This window comes from Battus philenor, unplaced genomic scaffold (assembly GCF_028537555.1).
Source record: "Battus philenor isolate CCGP_79_NKW_IND1 unplaced genomic scaffold, ilBatPhil1.0.hap1 SCAF_20, whole genome shotgun sequence".
Taxonomy (NCBI): domain Eukaryota; kingdom Metazoa; phylum Arthropoda; class Insecta; order Lepidoptera; family Papilionidae; genus Battus; species Battus philenor.
The window spans coordinates 2,511,017-2,530,067 of NW_027181683.1; the positions used below are offsets into that span (position 1 = coordinate 2,511,017).

Consider the following 19,051-nt stretch of genomic DNA (forward strand, 5'->3'; position numbering starts at 1 on the left):
TAACATGATAGTCTTATCATCATCATTACAGCCGTAATTAGTCAGTGACCAATTGCAAGACTACATAAGGTTATTCCATATAGTCATATTTAATTTTCAACGAAGTTTTAGTTTTGAATTCAGTTGGAAGAATGAATGAGCAGCATTTATATCTAACAGTAGAGGATTAATAAAAACAGTCATAAAATTTCACGTTTTAATACCTTTTTACGTCATTTTGTACATTACATAATACATTCCAATTACAGTCGGTCACACCGACTCACAAATACTAACATCGATACTAATTTATCTAATGAGGGTAGAAAGTTTGGAGGATAAATTGGCGGGAAACGCCATATTGAAATTAGTCATGAGACAAAATTTTCTCTACATATAATGCGTATGTTACAATCGATATAGATGTTTTTAAATTAATTTTGGCAGTGATAGAGCCTTATTTAAACAAGTTAACGTGAAGACAAATATAGCTTGTGCTATTAACATAATCACAAAAAAAATGTGAACGATATACCGCAAGCCAGAATGTTATTCAATGAAACTAAGTCTGAAAATCCATTTGTATATAAAACTTTTCTAAAAATAATAAATGGTTAAATCAAAAAATGTATACTAAAATAAACAAATATACCGTAATAGACTTTACATGTAAAACTATGTTGCGGTAACAAAAAATATGATATCTTGAATATTTTTTAACAAATGCATATGATTGCCGGAATGGTTCATGGTCTAAGAAAACTAAGTGCCATTATCAAACATAGCATAACTAAATACATATTTGCCTGATTCAAAGAGTCGTGAATTTACAGATAAATATTTTCTCAATGGAAACATGTTTTGTAACTTCAATAATTGCCAACTAAAAAGAATTTACATTAAATTTTAAATTCCTTGATTTTTTCATTACAAAAGTTCATTCCATATTAAGCCAACACATATTTTAGGCAATACATCTCAATATTAGATCTCTTACTATGATAGTCCTTCCAAATCAGAGTCAATAATGTTTTTTGCTCTTAGGCATTACTAAAGGACCATAAGGAAAGGAATGATTTCGAGAGATCCTTTTAGAGATAACACAGCTTAGGTAATCAATGTGGTGGTTTTAGTGCTACCGAAACAGCTGCACAAAGTTAAAATTTAATATTGAAAACATGTATTAAACAATTGCGAATGCTGTTATGAGAAAATCAAACTTATTATTCCGGCATTTTTTAGTTACAAAAGTTCTTTTCATATTAAGCCAACCTTATATTACAGGCAATACGTCCCAACATTAGATCTCTTACGATGATCGACCCTCCAAATTACAGTCCTGTATATTTTTTGCCATCGGGCGTAAATAAGGGACCATGAGAGAGGAAATGGTTTTGAGAGATCCAACGAATGCTACCGAAACGGCTATACCGTGCGGTTAGGTGGGAGATGAAGATAAAAGAGCACGAGCGTTAAAAACTGACGGAATGAAGCGGCTAATATTGCCCCCTTCTCGGCGCAAATACCAAAGGCGCGGTACAGCAGTTTCGGTAGCACTACAGCAAGTTACGTTCTACAAAGCAATCTGTTATATACTTGTAGAATTTTAAACACAAACGTATTGGTTGGTAATTATCTATTAAAACACGTTAATAATAATAATAATTACAATAAAGCATCATATTCACGGTCAATACGTATTAACACTAATAATTGTCTATGAAATTTATCCTCAACAAATTGTCTATTATACAAAAAAAAAGATAAAAAAATACGTAAAATTAGGAACGCGGTGATTGAAAATAAATATATATTTGATAGCACCAATGGCTTTAATCTCGCATGTCATTTTATCAATTTCACCGTACTAATGATATACTTGGAACAACGAACACAATACTGGACGAGCCGCGTCACTCTATCCTGACGACCCGGGGCGAGGCCAGCCTCCTCTCCTGTCGTAGCTTCGATATTTCTGATTTTACTATCCTGTGAAGTTTGAAAACATTAGTAGACATGAAATAGCATGAAGCAACATGATATAACATGACATGAATTACACTGAAGCCTTATCTGCGCCCACAGAGTCTAGAAAGGAAAAACAATAGAGCAATAAATAATATAAAAGAAATGGTACCTTAGAAGCAGGCAGAGCGCGAGGAAGTCGCAGGCGATGAGCATATAGAAGACATGCGACCATGTGCCGGAAGACGAGACCACGCCTGCCAACATCGGCCCGATCGCGGCGCCTGCAATCATATCCCGTACAGCTGGTATTAGGGGCGGTGGGCAAGCCACATAGCGTGCAGAACAAAATGACCGCTGGAACTTAACGTTCTGCTGCAGAAGATGATGAAAATGATGTGATGTTTGAAATGAAAAGAACGGAGAGGAGTGAAAGACAATTTGAAGTGAAGAGTGAGACAATTTCGGTATAATCGAAGGTCACGCGTGAAAGAGCACAGACGACTTTTACCTGCCGCAACAATGAGCCCGTCTTGCTCTTTAAAACACTTGTGATGAGTGTTTTACATTAAAAACTGATATAGATACGCATTAAGTTCACCTAATGTTATAATAAACTGTAATTTATAATAAACTGTATTTTTTATCTAAGCTATCGTCGAAAATTTTTCAATACCAGCGGTGGGACTCGTCTATTCAACATATCTCTCATTCCTGGTATCGATGTCGAAAAATCAAGAAGTAAATTTTAAAAACAGTTAATTTACAAAAAACATTTTCTGATTTAAATTTATGATATAATCAGTAATTTTTAGTAATATTTTTCTATATCTGCTAACATCTTTAACCTTGAGCCGACAGGTAAGGAAGGCTTTTTTTTCTTATTATTATTAGAATATATGTTTATATTTATGTCTAATATTTAGGAATTTTTTGTAACTTATTTTTGGTAACGTTTATGTAAGTTAATGTTTAAAGTTAAAAAAAATGCTTCAAGGCATTAAGTTTCCTCTATGTTACGCGTTTAAATAAACATATCAATATATATTTTGAGTTTTAATATTTCTGATGATTTAAAAATAGAACCTTGCTAAATCTGATATAACAATAAAAAAAATCGATTAATTTGTGTGTTCATCTCACCGATGCTGCCGGTGCCGTCGATGATGGCGGTCACCGTGGCCAGCGCCTGCGAATCACCGGCGAGGCTGCTGTGGGTGCCTGAAACAAGTTGTTTCAATACCTATTGTAATCACAATACTCAATGAGTGGACTATTATTAGGGGCACCGGAGAGTAATGTCGCTTTCTTAAGTTAAGTTCAGACGACTACATTTTTAACAAGTTTTTATTTCTGATCAACAATATATTCACCTTCGTTATCAACAACCTTTGCCCTCTAAGGATACAAATTTCTATACCGGAGCGGTAGAAATTTTACCGAAGCTATTGTACCTTGAAGCTTATAGTCTGTGGAGGGTAAAAGGGCTAGAAGATGGTCATCTACTCACCGGGCTGACGCAGTTACAGAAACGTAAACATCACCTTGTACGACTCCTTAAAACTTTTACAAAATAAAACAGCCTGGAGAAAAATGTTTGCGAAGGATGTTTGTCGATGACGATGGTATAGCTGTAAAGGAATGAGATCATCACGTCTGTCAGGTCTCACCTAGATCTGTGCTCACGGCGGTGGTGATGAGCGCGTAAGGTCCGTTCACCAGCACACCGCCCAGTACCAGCAGCGCCACATTCAGCGCGTACGACGTCGCACCCCATGATTGGTATGCTAGAAGCTGTGGACAAACAAAACTTGACGTCATTCGCATGAAGACGATGTAACGGTTTCTTTGCATTTTACTTTAATATCTGCTATCTCATCATCACGTCAACCTATGTGAAAGGTCTATCTAATGCCTCTTCCCTGCCCAGGGCTGTCGGTTATTTTAACACTTAATAATCACCAAATACCAAAAAAAAAATTAAAATAGGTTTTTTTTTGTGTGCGTGTGTGTATGTGTTTGCGTGTAAAGACAGTAACGGTAGTAAAGACAATGTAACGGTTTCTTTTGCATTTTACTTTAATATCTGCTATCTCATCATCACATCAGCTATGTGAAAGGTCTATCTAATACCTCTAGCCAGCCCAAGGCTGTCGGTTATTTATTAACACTTAATAATCACAAAATCCCAAAAAAAATAATTAAAAGAGGTTTCATTATAATTTTTTTTGTGTGAGTGTGTGCGTGTACTCACGACGGGAGCCGAGAGCGCGTAGAAGGCAGCGCACACGAGAGCCGGACAACCGACGCAGTCCGCGAACAGGCCGGCCAACATGGCGCCCACAACGCCGCCCACGTCGAAAGCGGTCGACAACTCACCCGACTGCTTCGGAGTTAGCGACGCTGCAAGGTTTTATATATTACAGGATGCTAGTATGTTTCTCAATGTTACATATAAAACGATTAAAAAATACAGTACTAATCGCAGTTTCAATGACAGGCGACCGCAACATGTGGTTAATTCTCGAAAATAGAAATCAAATCAACAATAAATGTTTGCCTACACAGCTCAATCTAATTTAAAGAGTTAGTATGTAATCTCATACACCGGGGGTGAGCAACCTTTTAAACGACGGACAAATTTAAATTTTCAATGTTTTTAGCGGGCCGCACATAATGTAACACTAAATAATAATTTACAATTTTTTACTAAAAATTAGGATAATAAAATACACAAATTTAAATAAATAAATATATATATATATATATATATATGTATATATATATATATAGAGAGAGAGAGAAGAAAGAAAACACAAATTAGGATGATAAAATACACAAATTTAAATATATATATATATATATAAAAGGTTGTCAAATATCTCCCTTCCGCCTTTTTGTCTTTTGAATTTCGCGGCTATGTACAAAGCGCTACAGAGCTCGTATCTGGCAATACTATACATAATTTGAAAGGTCTTAACATAACCTACAAAACGACGCTATGCATGATTAGTTTGGATATTGCGTTCAACAGTTATAGACGTGTAAACATGGAGTTCACTAACGCCGAAATTCGCGCTATTTTAAAGTTTTCCTTCGTTAAAGGCAAATCCGCTAGAGAAACGTTCCGTGAGATTAATGGTGTTTTGGGGGATGATACTCTATCACTTCGAACCGCGGAGGAATGGTTTCGACGATTCAGAGCCGGCGAAAACGACACCATGGATAAGCCAGCCGGCGGAAGACCTGTGACGACAAATACCGATCAAATCATGGACTACATCGAGTTAGACCGGCATGTGGCATCTCGTGACATCGCCCAGGAGATGGGAGTTAGTCACCAAACCATTTTAAACCATCTGCAGAAGGCTGGATACAAAAAAAAAAGCTTGATGTTTGGGTGCCGCATGATTTGACGCAAAAAAACCTTCTGGACCGAATCAACGCCTGCGATATGCTGCTGAAACGGAACGAACTCGACCCATTCTTGAAGCCGATGGTGACTGGCGACGAAAAATGGATCACATACGACAATATCAAGCGAAAACGGTTGTGGTCGAAGGCCGGTGAATCGTCCCAAACAGTGGCCAAGCCGTGATTGACGGCTAGGAAGGTTTTGCTGTGTGTTTGGTGGGATTGGAAGGGAATCATCCACTATGAGCTGCTCCCATATGGCCAGACGCTTAATTCTACCATCTACTGCGAACAACTGGACCGCTTGAAGCAGGCGATCGACCAGAGGCGTCCAGAATTGGCCAACAGGAAGGGTGTAGTGTTCCACCAGGACAACGCCAGACCACACACTTCGTTGATGACTCGTCAGAAGCTACGGGAGCTCGGATGGGAGGTTTTATCACATCCACCATATAGCCCGGACATAGCGCCAAGTGATTACCACCTGTTCCTGTCCATGGCGAATGCCCTTGGTGGTGTAAAGTTGAACTTAAAAGAGGTTTGTGAAAAGTGGCTGTCCGAGTTCTTCGCAAATAAGGAGGGGGGCTTCTACGAGGGAGGTATTATGAAGTTGCCGTCTAGATGGAAACAGATTATCGAACAAAACGGCGCATATTTGAACTAAATCCGATCACTGTAACACTTTTTATAAAGCATTGAATAAAGAGCAAAAAAGCGGAAGGGAGATATTTGACAACCTGTTATATATATATATATATAGAGAGAGAGAGAGAGAGAGAAGAAAGAAAACACAAATAGAATTGAATATTTCATATATAAATTTGACATACATGCGTATATATAATACATAGGCAACTTACTAATTGTGCATCAGTCAGTTTTGATCGGTGGTTATTATTATTTTTTTTGGTTTAGCATCTACCGCAATTTTATTATAATTTATTTTAGGCCAGATACACTACTACTACTACTCCGCTGGCTCAGTGACCCAAAGTGGGTCTTGGGACCAAGCCAGCGGATTCGTTGAGCTTTATATTCGCCAATGATAGGCCAGATATAATAAATTCAATATTATAAATGCTTGGCGGGCCGCATAAACATGTTTAACGGGCCGCGTGTTGCTCGCCCCTGTCCTGCATTATGTGTATTATAATAATGTGCATCGAATCTTGCCTTCTCTCTTTAACCTATGCTTTGAATATATTGGTGCAACTCACTGGAGGTGTTGATGTAGAGCGGCAGCCAGTAGAGGAAGGTGTAGCTGACGAGCTTCGCGAAGAATAGCGAGAAGGAGAACTCCAGCACGCCGGGGATGGCCAGCGCGCGCGACATGGAGACAGCACCGGCGCGCGGGCCCGGCCGCTGCAACAGCGCCGTTCTCTCGTCCGCCTCGCCACACTCAGGCTGGTCAACGTGTGCCAATGCTTCATCACTGTCTCCGGCGCAAACAGCAGTCGCGGGGCTCGCCAGGCGCGGGGATAGTGCAAGCCAAGCTAACACACCAACCTAACACGCTAGCCTACTTATGCTTCTTACCTTCATTTCTGTTCAGGACGCCGGAATCTTTTGGAACTTCATTTTGCACAAGTTACCTAACCCTCCATGAGAAGAACATGATTTTGATGAGATTCCTACCAATTAAAATCACTTTCCTCTGCGCTTGTGATGCAATTATTAACTTTGATTTTTTTTTGTTAAGAGGAGAGATCTTTCAGAGACGCACAAGTTACCCTGACCACAGAGGAGAAGAAACGGTTATGTACCGTTCAAACGACAAGGGTGAACAGGATTTTATGGGATTCCTACGTATTAAAGCCCTTATCGATCCCAATCATGTCTCCATTCAATTACTATCGAACCCTCATCACTCGGTGTTTGGCACTAATCGGTGTAACATTTCTCCTGAGGATGCCCCGTGGAGGGGTGAAACACGCGTTGAGTGAATTAACGGTGGTAGTTATGTAATTCGCATTGTTTGCCGCATGCGCGTTTATCAGCGGGCTGGCGGGCGGTGCACTTTATTGCACGACTATTACTACATAGCGGAAGTAGCTATGTATTAGTTCTTTTCTTACCTCATCAACTTTATTCTAGTTCATTCAGTTCCTATGTGCAGTAACCTTTGAAAAGCCAGCAGTTATCTCTGGTAAGATTTAGCAGCAATTTTTTAAGACGCGCGATTTACCTTGTACGGATAAAGACAAGGTAAAATGAGATTTCTTTCCATTAAAACCTCCGTTCTCTGAGCTTATGAGGGCAATGCTTTCCAATACACGGGGCCTTTCATCTTTTCCTTCCAGGACAGTTACTATGTGCCTGTCCTGGGATTTGGGGAGACGGAAGGGGAGGATTTCTTTGGTGGACAAGATATCCCACTCTTTGAGGGAAACACAAGATTATAGTAGTCGTCCGTAAGTTTGCAGAAGCACCTGGATCACCTACAGTTCTGTAAAATCAATGAGCAGGTGTACTGTGCCTGGAGCAGTATGGAGTTCCAAGCTACCTAACTTCTGGATCATTCTACCGATTGGTTTTGGATTGTGGTGTTGTAAATTGTCTCTACATTTTTAGAATACATATCGTTCCTTAAAAAAATGCGATAAAAGCACAAAAGCAGGTATTGCGGGTAGGAAGATAAGCGTAAGAGTAATGTAGGGTAGTCTTACCGGTGGAGCGTTCGCTGAGTGGCGGTTGGGGCGAAGGCTCGCCGCCTGCGGAGGTTACGGGCGGTTACTGTGCGGATTCCGTGCTGTTATTGTGCGGTTTCATTGCGTGCGTCATGCGCATGTTATTCAAGTTTATTTATCGAATATTTGATGTCGAATGTACATTTATTTTTCATTTTATATAGCTCATATTGTTAGTACAAGTGTCTTGTGTGTCATGTGTACTAACGAAGTATTGGATTTATTTTGAGAACGAACTTAATTTTAAAAGATTTTCATTTCAAATTTTTATCATCTTTTTAAATTATTCGGTCAATGAAACTTTTTTTTTGTAAACTTCTTGTTCACTCCAACTTGATAATATTTTTATTAAATATATTTTTTCAGCTGATGTCATCATTTCTCTTTATAATTCGACATTTATTTATGGTATCACGAAAAAAAATTTTCAAATACTACATTGCGATTATTTTTGTACCAGCAATAAGTATGTAAATATCAAAACACATGAACAAATTTTTACTTTTCCAGTAATTATATGTTAAATAAATTAATATAAAAGGAGATTAGAAAGTTTTGTTCATAGAAACACAATTCCAAAAAAGAAGTTATTACGAAAGCATGACAACATTTTATTATTAAAAAGACATTTACGAAATTTTAAAAAAATGTTAGTACATTTTATACTTGTCACGCACCTGGTCTCCCACGATGACTTGCGAAGGTTCCTCATCTTCTGTTCGTCGTGACTGCCTAGACTGCAGCAAGAGAGTACGTATTAAAAAAAATTAAACGAAGTGTCGACGCCCACTGCGAGGGATAGGCTTCCCCCAAAAAGGTATCTATGGGGGGGGGGGGGGGGTATACCATAATTGTCATGATTGGTAGGTGGGTTGGCAATAGCAGTGTGGTATTATGGTATACAGAGAACGCTACTGCTTATCCTCTGGACACTTATATGTGAACCTAACCTAACCCACCCAGGGTTAGGTTAGGTTATTCCAAACTTATTTTTCTCCTCCTATTTGGCTAAAAATATCCAGCGGTGTCTAGTCTGATGGTTAGTTATAAATAGACTTAAGAAATAATAATTAAAGTAATGATAATATAGCAAGAAATGTTTTCAAAATTCAATCAAATTAAATTTTATTGTTTACTATCAGTCCCTTCAGATTTTGTACCGCCATAAATTATTGGCCCGTCAAAGAAATATATAACAATTTATTTAATAATAATAATAATTCTGATTAAACTTAAATTTTAAATTGACCAATCATTTGGGCAACCTTCGGTGGAGGCCTGTGTTGCAGTGGCAGTCTATAGGCTGACATGATGAGTAAAATGATCGAAGCAATTGTTTTTTCGACTGTACCGTAACTATTTCAGAGCGGCCTAGACTTTTGCTCCGTCATCTAAAAAAAACATTTCGTCCTACTCACCTCTGGTCGAGAAGGTAAGACCAAGCCCACTTGTCTGGGCTCGGAAGGCAGGAACAGCCAAACGAGCGTGCCCATTAATCCCATGCCCAACGCTGGGTAAAAGAACGATAGCGCCCAATCGGCTTCAACAAACTCCGCCGCAAGGACCGTACCTGTATATGAAAGTATGAACATATATTCATTCATTTCATTACACACTTAGGCCAATTACTTAGTCTAATTACATTTCAGAACTTCACTATATGGCATCCACCAACTTATATCTACGAGGATTCCAAACGCAACTTAATACAAACTTACAATGAACTGTTTTTTTTGTGTGTTTAATATTTTTATAGATTTACTACGTGATTGTACAATGATATTACACCACGTACAGTTACCCACAAAAGAGTTTTATATAAAGTATACTCACCTAAAATATTTCCAAGCGATGTGTGAGAGTTCCAGATGCCAAAGATCAATCCCTTTTTACTGTTGCCGAACCATTTGCCAACCGTGGCAACGGTGCCAGGCCAGCCGGTAGTTTGGGCTACACCGGCCCCTGCCTGGAAAGACAAATATTCTGGATCTAAATTAAATCGATACAACCTGTACAATACCTGAACGTTGTTTAAATATATATTTATTTACTTTAAGGCGTCTTAGCATATAATTAGCAATTGTAATATAGTATTAAGTAAAACAAAGTTTAACAACGCCAGTATGGCTTCCAAGTCCAGATATATACATATACATACATACATACATATGGGATATATATGGGAAGATTGATTATAAGTGTTAAAGTTTTTAAGGAGATAACGTATTCAAAAATCAATAGTTTCAAAAATAATCAACAATGTAATGATAAAATAGTAAGAAAAGGCTTTTTCAAAATTAAGATTGTCGTATTATACCTAATAATTGTCAACAACCTGCCCCTGCAGACTGTACTGCCAGAAGTTATAGACCTGTAGTATTTCAATAGAAAAAATAAATAAATAATATATTTCAGAGAGATTACTTTAAACCAAGTGATTGGATATATAGATGAAAAAAAAGCTTAAAGTTTAATTATACATATTCCTATAATATTCCTGTCATGATATTCCAACCATTGACAAATAGACACTTGGCAAATATTATAGACAGTCCTGCAAAGCCAGGAAAAATAAATTACCTACCTTCCAAATGCCCGGGAATTTCAAACGACAATTTCACTTTACTTTTTGTTTCACAGTAGTATATGACTGCTAAATAGATTCTGCCATTCGTCTACCAACCTTGTATAGGTGGTCGGAAGACGAACATTGACGCTATCAACCAGTCCCATAGGAAATCTATGAGGTGCCCATCTAAAATGGACGCTATACGATTGAAATGGTGATGAATTAACGTGATACTGTCTCAAAAAACAAATGCTTAAAGACATTTACCTGCATCAACAAGTAGAAGGAGATAGAGTGAATGCCCAGGGTGTGGCCAAGTCCGAAGAGGTAGCAGAAGATGGCGGACACCAGCATCCCTAGCGATAGAAAGTACCGCAGGTCCACGCGCTCCGCCACCATGCCTGTTTAATTCATTTTCTTAATACTCTTATAATCAATACGAACTGATAACTAAGAAAAATCAAATTTAGTTTTGATAAAGAGAAGTAAATTATAATCGTACGGAATAGCTTCAGAGATGTGTGCGTTTTTCTAGAATGTTCCATATACATGTCTTATTATTACAAAATAACACCGATCACACACAAACAGAAATCATATTGTGAAAAATTATAGGCCTTTCGCGATGCAATATTACAAAAATATATAAACTGTTTTAAAGCGACCAATATATTTTTTGATTTAATGTAATAATAAAAACCAGTCACTTAAAAAAACCTTACGAAAATAGTGTTCTATTTCTTATATGCAACAATTTGTTAATAATGAATACTTTAATTTGTTTTTTTATGGTACACAACAGTTTTTGTTTGATTACATCTTAAGAAGTGTTTTATTATATTCTCAGGAATTAGTCTATTTTTACGTTCTTAAAAACCTTTCACGTACCTTAAGCACAATATCAAAATTGATTATACTTTGTGAATCGCAAATTTGTCGAATTTCTTGTTTAAAAATACATTTGCCGATCTATTTTAAATTACACAGATCTATTCTTATTTTAAACTACCGACAATACACATTCACGTACGATAATTCGTATGTTTACTTCTTTCAAAAATATATGTAAAAATTTTATTTATAAAGTACTTACCAGAAATAAACATGGCGCCCGCGTAGGAGAACAGAAAAGCCGAGTCTAGTGCTCCAAGAAGAGTATTCGCGTCATCCGTGTCTGTAATATAATATGTATTTTAAAATAAAACTAAATTTATAAATTTGCATCAAAAAAGGTATTAAATAAAAATAAACGTAACCAATTCAAATAAAGAATAATGAACCCATGACAAAACAAAAAAAAATGGTATAACGAAGACTAGAATTGAAAACAATACTATGTCATGTGCCACGGCATTTGTTCTATATTTAAACTTTCTCGAATTTATGATTTTTTTTAAAATACTCGATAACTGATATAATGTATCTGTTATGCCTAGAGTCGTGACTTTTTGCCTCAAATTAGGTAAATATTCTTCTCCACTATATCGTCGTCGTTTAAGCCCATAGACGCCCACTGCAGGAATAAAAGCCTCCGCCAAAGATATCTATGGGGGAAATACCTTAATGGCTATGATTGGCAGGCGAGTTGGCGATCGTGTGGTATTATGGTATAGAAGACGCTGCCGCCCATCCTCTGAAAACTTATGTGCAGTGGCATTCCTATATATTAGAGGGACCGGAAACTAATATCGCTTTCTTAAGTTCAATTCCCACGATTACTTTTTTAACAAGTTTTTATTTCCGATCAACAATATATTCACCTTCGTTATCTGTTGATAACGAAGGTGAATATATCTTTTGCCGTCTAGTATACAAATTTTCAATACCAGAGCGAAAGAAATCAATAGGTTTTTCTGTAAAATATGTCGATAGAAACGACATTACTTTCCTGTAATAATTTAATGCACAAAGTTTGAGTTATATAACTTTGTATTGCGGGAATCTAACTCGAGAGATACCATCACAAATCATATCTCTATCGTTGGACTAGCAACAAAGTAAAATTTTATTTTGATATAAAAATTTCGCATATTATATTTTTCTCTATCTAAAATAACCACTGGAAATTAAAATTGGCAAGCAATATTACAAAATGTTAAAAATAATAATTCGAGTAGCAGCGAAATTTGAACATTTTAATATGCGAATTACGTACTTCATGTGTTTCGTTTAGCTAATTATCCGAACATTTGCGATTCTTATCGGAAAACAATAGTCTTTTAATATTCAAAGAGAGAGGCTAGCATTCGACATCATCACATTGTTACATTGTCGTCTGCCTACCCTCTACTTACTGAATGGCGGCCAGTTGCACCACTGGTGGTCGGTGGGGTCCACGCCCGGCGGCGGAGGCAGCGCGCTGCAGTTCTGGTGCAGCACGCTCTTCACCACCGATATCGGCTTCCGCGTCAAGTGATACGTCATGTATGTGAAGTAAGTTAAGACTAGGACGGTTACTTGATACCTGTAAGACAACGTACCTTTTGAATACCCGTTCTTACCCCTTATATAGATTCATACATTTTTTTCATACCCAAGAGGTTTGAACTTCGCTTAAATAATATTTTTTCAGAAATAAATTAATTTGCGAATTTTTTTTAATAAAAACTGCAAAAGCTATTCATACTGTTTATCTATTAGCACAGTTAGTGTATAATAATAAAATAACAAAAAACCAATAGAAATCATTCATTTTTGGTCATAGTGTTCAAGACAGTAAAATAAGATAGAAAAAAATCGACTTTTCTTTAAAAAAAATATGTCAAAGGTACTACTTGTGATATATTATGTTTCGTATTTTTTTCAAAACGGACATAAGTTGTACTATAAGACATTTCAAGGTTATCCATTCATTACCGGACATCCTGTATATATATATTTACATGTGTATATATAGAAAACCCCGATTTCCCTCTCTCACGCTCAAATCAGACTGACTACGAATAAAATAAAATCTAGCTGTGAAAAAATGTGAAGCCCTGTCCGAAACTAGATAGAGGTGTACAAGAAAAAAAGACTTTATAATAATGCGTAAAAAGTTCTCGTTTAAAAAAAGGCGTGGTTGTTTCTATATTTTTTTTCTATATTCTATATTTCTAGTGACTTGTGTGTCTTCGGACCAAGTTACCAGACGACGTGACGACAGTAAGACAAGCCACGTACACTGCACACCGTCATCGTCGCTACATGATTCTATAAGTAATTACAAACACAGAGTATAAAAAAAGTTTGATGGCTTTGATATAAATTAATAAAATATATTCTAAGATGCATGAAATTGTCTATCAGGATTAAAAGATAAGTTGCACGCAATTGGCATTCCTTTAGCACTCATAAAATTCAGATAAGAACAATTATACATAAAATATTATAACAGACGTACGTAAAAAGGTGTATACGCACAAAACTCAATTCAAATTTTCCTTTGTTGATAATGACTTCGTTTTTCGCACGAAATGCCGACAAAGCGAGACATGTTTTAATTACGATTATTCTATATCAATTTTGTTTAAATTTTAATCTTTAAATGTTCATAATTTAATTAGAATGCGATTAAAACAATTATTTTTACTTTATTGTGCTTTCGTATTTCATGTTAAATACGTATATTTTTGATCAGAAACCTAATAGCGGATTGTATACACGAGTCATAAATTGAACGCGATTGTAAGTCTCCGAAATATACAGGATGTTTGGTTTCAGTTGTAAAAACCAAGAAAGTAAAAGTGATGTCACAGTGATAAAAGTTTTTACGTAACTAAACTAAAAATGCTTTCTCCTAGTTTATAATTAGGTAAAAAAGAAAGAGAAATTAAACACTCTAGAGAAGCCTTTATTTGAACGTTGATTAAAAAAGATTATTATATTAATAAAAATATTTCATATTGTATTTTCTCTACGCGAGGGAAGACGAGTCTGGCTGTCGCCTTTGTAAAGGTGTTTACACACCGCGTCCGGTCCGTACACAATGGCGAGCAGAAAATTTATTTATCCACAAAACAGCTGACTTTCTTGGACAAAGTCTCGTTGGTATTTGACAGAGAGTTTTTTTATACATCCGTCGACGATACTGGCATTTTGAAAACCATAATAAAAAGTTTTTTGTCTTTTTTGCAAATAAATATTTCAGAATAAAACTTCTAATTATGGTATTAAACGTTATAGAATATTTAAAAAGCAATATTTATCGCCGGGTACTGAACATTATTTATAATGTTTGATACCACTATAAAATTGCTTTTACACCTATTTTCAAACAACCTGTATAAATATATATTTAAATACTATTTGTCAAAATGATTATATAAGTAATTACAAGCACAGAGTATTTAAAAAATGTTTGAGAAATAAAAAAACAAGTTCAAGTATTTAGGACCCACAGATCGACACGCGCGAATGAATATTTCTGTTGACGGATCGGGTGATAGATGACCAATCCAATAGACTAACACTACATAGCAACCCTACCCTGCTTATGGATTTCAATTATTAAATTGAAATCCATAAGCATATTATATAAAAATTACTTTAACTGTACTTCTTGAATTTATGTACTTAATTGGATTTAAACAAGAATCGGAAATCAAATATATGTTATTCAACATGTGTATTTGTATTTCTTACATTTAAACTAAATAAAGAAAATAAACATTTAAGATTATATATGGTATTAGCAAATAGTCAAGTAGCTATCAACTTGAAATATAAAAAAGTTATAATATTATTAAGTGTCAAACTAGTTTTTAATATTCATTCTAAATTTTTTATTTTTCTTATGGTTGCAAAAGTTATGATAATGAAAGGAGGCGATATACCATAAAAACAAGGTAAAGTTACTTTTAATTTTACAAAAATATTAATAAATATCAATGTAAATTAATTTATACCTACATATGACTATAATACCAAATGGTTTGATAACAATAACATGGAGAGATAAAATCCGATATTCAAACGCGTCAATGAAACTTGACTCATTCTGTGAGTCAGCTTTTAAGCCATACAAATTAGCATAACAATATTGTAGGCTACAAATAATAAAGGTATGTGTAAATGGTGCATTATTGAAGTTGTATAAATTTTTTTTTTCACATTAAATTACCACAAAATAATAGACATATTCATAACTAGCTGTACCCCTGGCTGGTTTCATTTGAAAGATTGTAACAACTTTTTTAAAATATATTTATACTTATTCATAGAAGATTTTTTCTAAAATAAAAATAGCCTAATTTACATTAGTATACATATATAAACATACAGTAAAAAGCTATTATTTCAATTTTGCAAATAGACACTCAAATTTTATTTATTTGTATAGATGTAGTGTTGGCGCCATATTATCCCACAGACAGCTTCTCCAACTAATTTTTTATTCTAAACACTCTTTAAAAAAAGTATGGGCAATCCGTTTTTTTGCATAGAATCCTTAAGTACTTCGGCCACATTGCAATGTCGAGTTCTAAATATCTAGAGAAGCTTCTAGTTTTTGGCAGTGAAGAAGGTTAAGGGGCGAGAGAATGGTCACCTACTTGCTGGAATGACAGAGATATAAAAGCATTCAACTTCTTCATAAAACTTTACGAGAAAACTCTGGCGAAAAATTGCAATAGTGACTGTCATGCCGTAACCCTCAGTCATGAGGAAACAATTAAGAAAAAGAAAGAAGATTTTTTTAATATGGTGCAGCACAGGTCTGGTCCACCCACAAGATGAACAGACAACCTTGTTAAGATTCTTGGAAGATGCTGGATGCAGTATCCATTTACATCATTCCTATCTAAATTCCTTGGGGAGACCCATGTAAAGCAGTGGGCACCTTATGGTTAAAATGATAATGATAAAAATGGGCAATTTAAAAGAGTTATGTTTTCAGATCCATTGTTTCCTTAAGGTAGAACAGACTTACAACTGATGATCACAAACACAATTTACAGCTGGACCTTAATAAATGTTAACTATATACATATAATAGCAATAAAGTATAAGTCAGCATATCCTGAGACAAAAAATGTAGAAACATAACAGTAGTTTATTTTTAAAAAAACAAATACATAGTCTTGCCAAGTTTAGTTTGCTTGTTCTTCTTAGGTTTGAAGCATTACATCTGAGTTTGTGATAGATGTCAACAAAAGATATAATGCACTTGCTCTGCTTAAATGCCTACACTTCAAAAATTACAACTGGCTTTAAACAGTGCAATAATCAGATCAATAAAGAAATAAATGCAAGGAACACTAAAAACTTAACTAATCATTTTGGAGATATACTAAAAAATAAATGGTTACATATTGGCATGTTTTGTTATTTGTTAAAGTTATATTTCGAATTTACAACACACATAATATAAAAGTAACACCTATATTCCTTTATAGGAAATATAGCTGACTCATAAACAACAAAGAAGTCTGCATCCTGTGAACAATGCACCTCTTGGTGTGTTACAATGCCCCTACCATTAAATTGAAAACCTAAATTAAATTGTTTTCTACTAGAAATGGTTTGCAAGGCTATTGTAATTATATAACAAACTCAAATATCAATACAGAAGGCTGCTTGGCATCTATTGACATGAATACCCATAAATAATATAATCAAATCTAAAACCATATAACACTGCTAAATCTCAAAATATCACTACTTATTTGGTACAGTTCAAATCAACAACAATAATAAACAAGATTCAACATCCAACACCTAGGGCCTGCCTGTGACTATTCATGCTGAAAAGCATTTATAGCTTCGGGAATATAAAATTAAAACTACATTGTAATTTATAGGAGAGGCTTCTGTGCAGCAGTGGACATCCTGCAGCTGCAATGATGATTAAAATACAAAACTCTAACAAAGCAGTATATAATTAATGCATAATATAATCATAAAAGAATCAAATCAATAAGAACAGAAACTAAGAACTCATGAAAAGTAAATTATACTTCAACAGTAAATGTTAAAATATTATCTGTATTGGCTAACCTGTTTATTTAGCAATGATTAACTAGTTATTTTATGCATATATAAATTACAATTAATCTTCATCACTTTACTCTTCCTATAGATAATAAATGGAAAATGTAATATTTTAAAAATTCACAATAAAACAAACAAAGTGTACAAGTTCATTGAACATGCTATAAATGTAAAGAAACTTTATTTAAGCTAATTTATACATACAGTAAAATATTGTAAATGTACATTTTGGACACTAAGAGTAATAAGCCTTTAATAACTAGAACACAATAATAATAATCAACAATGTAGTTTCAATGTGGCCTAATACTATTTCACAATGTGATAAGCGAGAATAAATCAAGACTGATAAAACAACAGCTGTATGGTCTAAGAATTCAATTTGAACTTTTTTTTATTAACATAAAAATTAAAATTACAAGTTTTTTCCCATCAAAACAAAGTTAAAGATTATTTATTATAAGTAAGAAAATTTCATGCTTTGTAAGCAAAATCAGTTGCCAACACATCAAATATAGAGAAAAATCAAAATTTAATATTTAAAACATTTGACTTGAGTCAAGTGCTTGTAGAACCAGCACATCAGTACTGATGGAAATTGGAATGTCCCATCGCAATTTTACTATAAGCGTCAGGATGTTTGTGTCCGGTTACATAGCCAGAAAAAGTGGTGACAACTTGGAAAAATTTTTGATCACAGGAATAGCAGATGGGTGGCAACCACGAAGCCGCTGTTATATGCGCTAGTCCAATCAGGTCCAAACAATGCTAAATGCCACAGTGACCGAAGCAATTCATGCCGCCGAAGATCGGCACAGGAGGCGCGACACAGTGCGCGACAAACTTTTCAAGGGCAGCCGCGATCTTCAGAAGTAAAGGAAACGTTGCAAGAAGGAGGAAGATAAATTTGGACTTACCACCGTAGCCTGTTGATTTGCATCCGTGGACAGAGCCACGCACTCAGCCTTTGTATACATTGTATCCCCAAGGGCGCATCTCGGCTTACTCCGGTCATCTTAAATAATTTCCTTCGCATCGAGGTCCTGAATAATTCCAAAACTATGCACCTCATGCACGCTCGCACCACATAAACACCACGTACATTGTTATTATTTTAAAAAGGCTTTGTTTACAGTCGCAAAGAATGTATCAAACCGTTTTATTCTTTTTTAAAACATTCTAACTTATTAGTATTTTGAAAATAAATCACGCCATTCACACATTTAAGTAACTATTCATTAACGGTAGACAATTAATTAATTTGTAAAATTATATTTTATTCAAAATTCATTTCGGCCTTGTAATTTAATGACACGTCTGCTGTCGATGTCAGTTTAAAGTCAATGTCACTAAAATAAAAAGTTAGGGCACTTTGCAATACAAGGTAAAGTGAAGATTTTTATAGATTCTTGCATTGGCTTCCAGTGATTTAGCCATGAAGTGAATTTTTTGTGTTGTAATATTTTCT

General features: G+C 35.2%; 1 protein-coding gene across 2 annotated transcripts; it reads right to left on the bottom strand.

Annotated features, from left to right (window-relative positions):
• Positions 1-198: 198 nt before the first annotated feature.
• On the bottom strand, positions 199-18,910 carry MFS16 (major facilitator superfamily transporter 16). 2 transcript variants are annotated; one of them, XM_068765646.1, is made up of 14 exons: positions 18,501-18,910; positions 12,909-13,078; positions 11,708-11,788; positions 10,882-11,015; positions 9,879-10,011; positions 9,464-9,615; positions 8,723-8,782; positions 8,025-8,069; positions 6,576-6,762; positions 4,199-4,347; positions 3,615-3,738; positions 3,088-3,165; positions 2,117-2,228; positions 199-1,968 (listed from the first exon to the last, which is right to left on the bottom strand). In XM_068765646.1, the coding sequence occupies exons 1-14, from the start codon at positions 18,653-18,655 to the stop codon at positions 1,893-1,895; spliced, it is 1,656 nt and encodes a 551-aa protein (XP_068621747.1). In that variant the 5' UTR covers positions 18,656-18,910; the 3' UTR covers positions 199-1,892. The 2 variants fall into 2 exon arrangements, with proteins under 2 accessions (XP_068621747.1, XP_068621748.1); XM_068765647.1 differs by lacking the exon at positions 8,025-8,069.
• Positions 18,911-19,051: the final 141 nt, after the last annotated feature.

Bases quoted from the DNA above. Each gene is read 5' to 3' on its own strand.
- MFS16 (XM_068765646.1), bottom strand. From the start codon at position 18,655: ATGAGGTGCATAGTTTTGGAATTATTCAGGACCTCGATGCGAAGGAAA. The intron at 11,789-12,908 runs GTAAGTAGAGGG...ATTATATTACAG, and splicing joins GTGCAACTGGCCGCCATTCA to ACACGGATGACGCGAATACT. The intron at 6,763-8,024 runs GTAAGACTACCC...CACGTTGACCAG, and splicing joins ACTCAGCGAACGCTCCACCG to CCTGAGTGTGGCGAGGCGGA.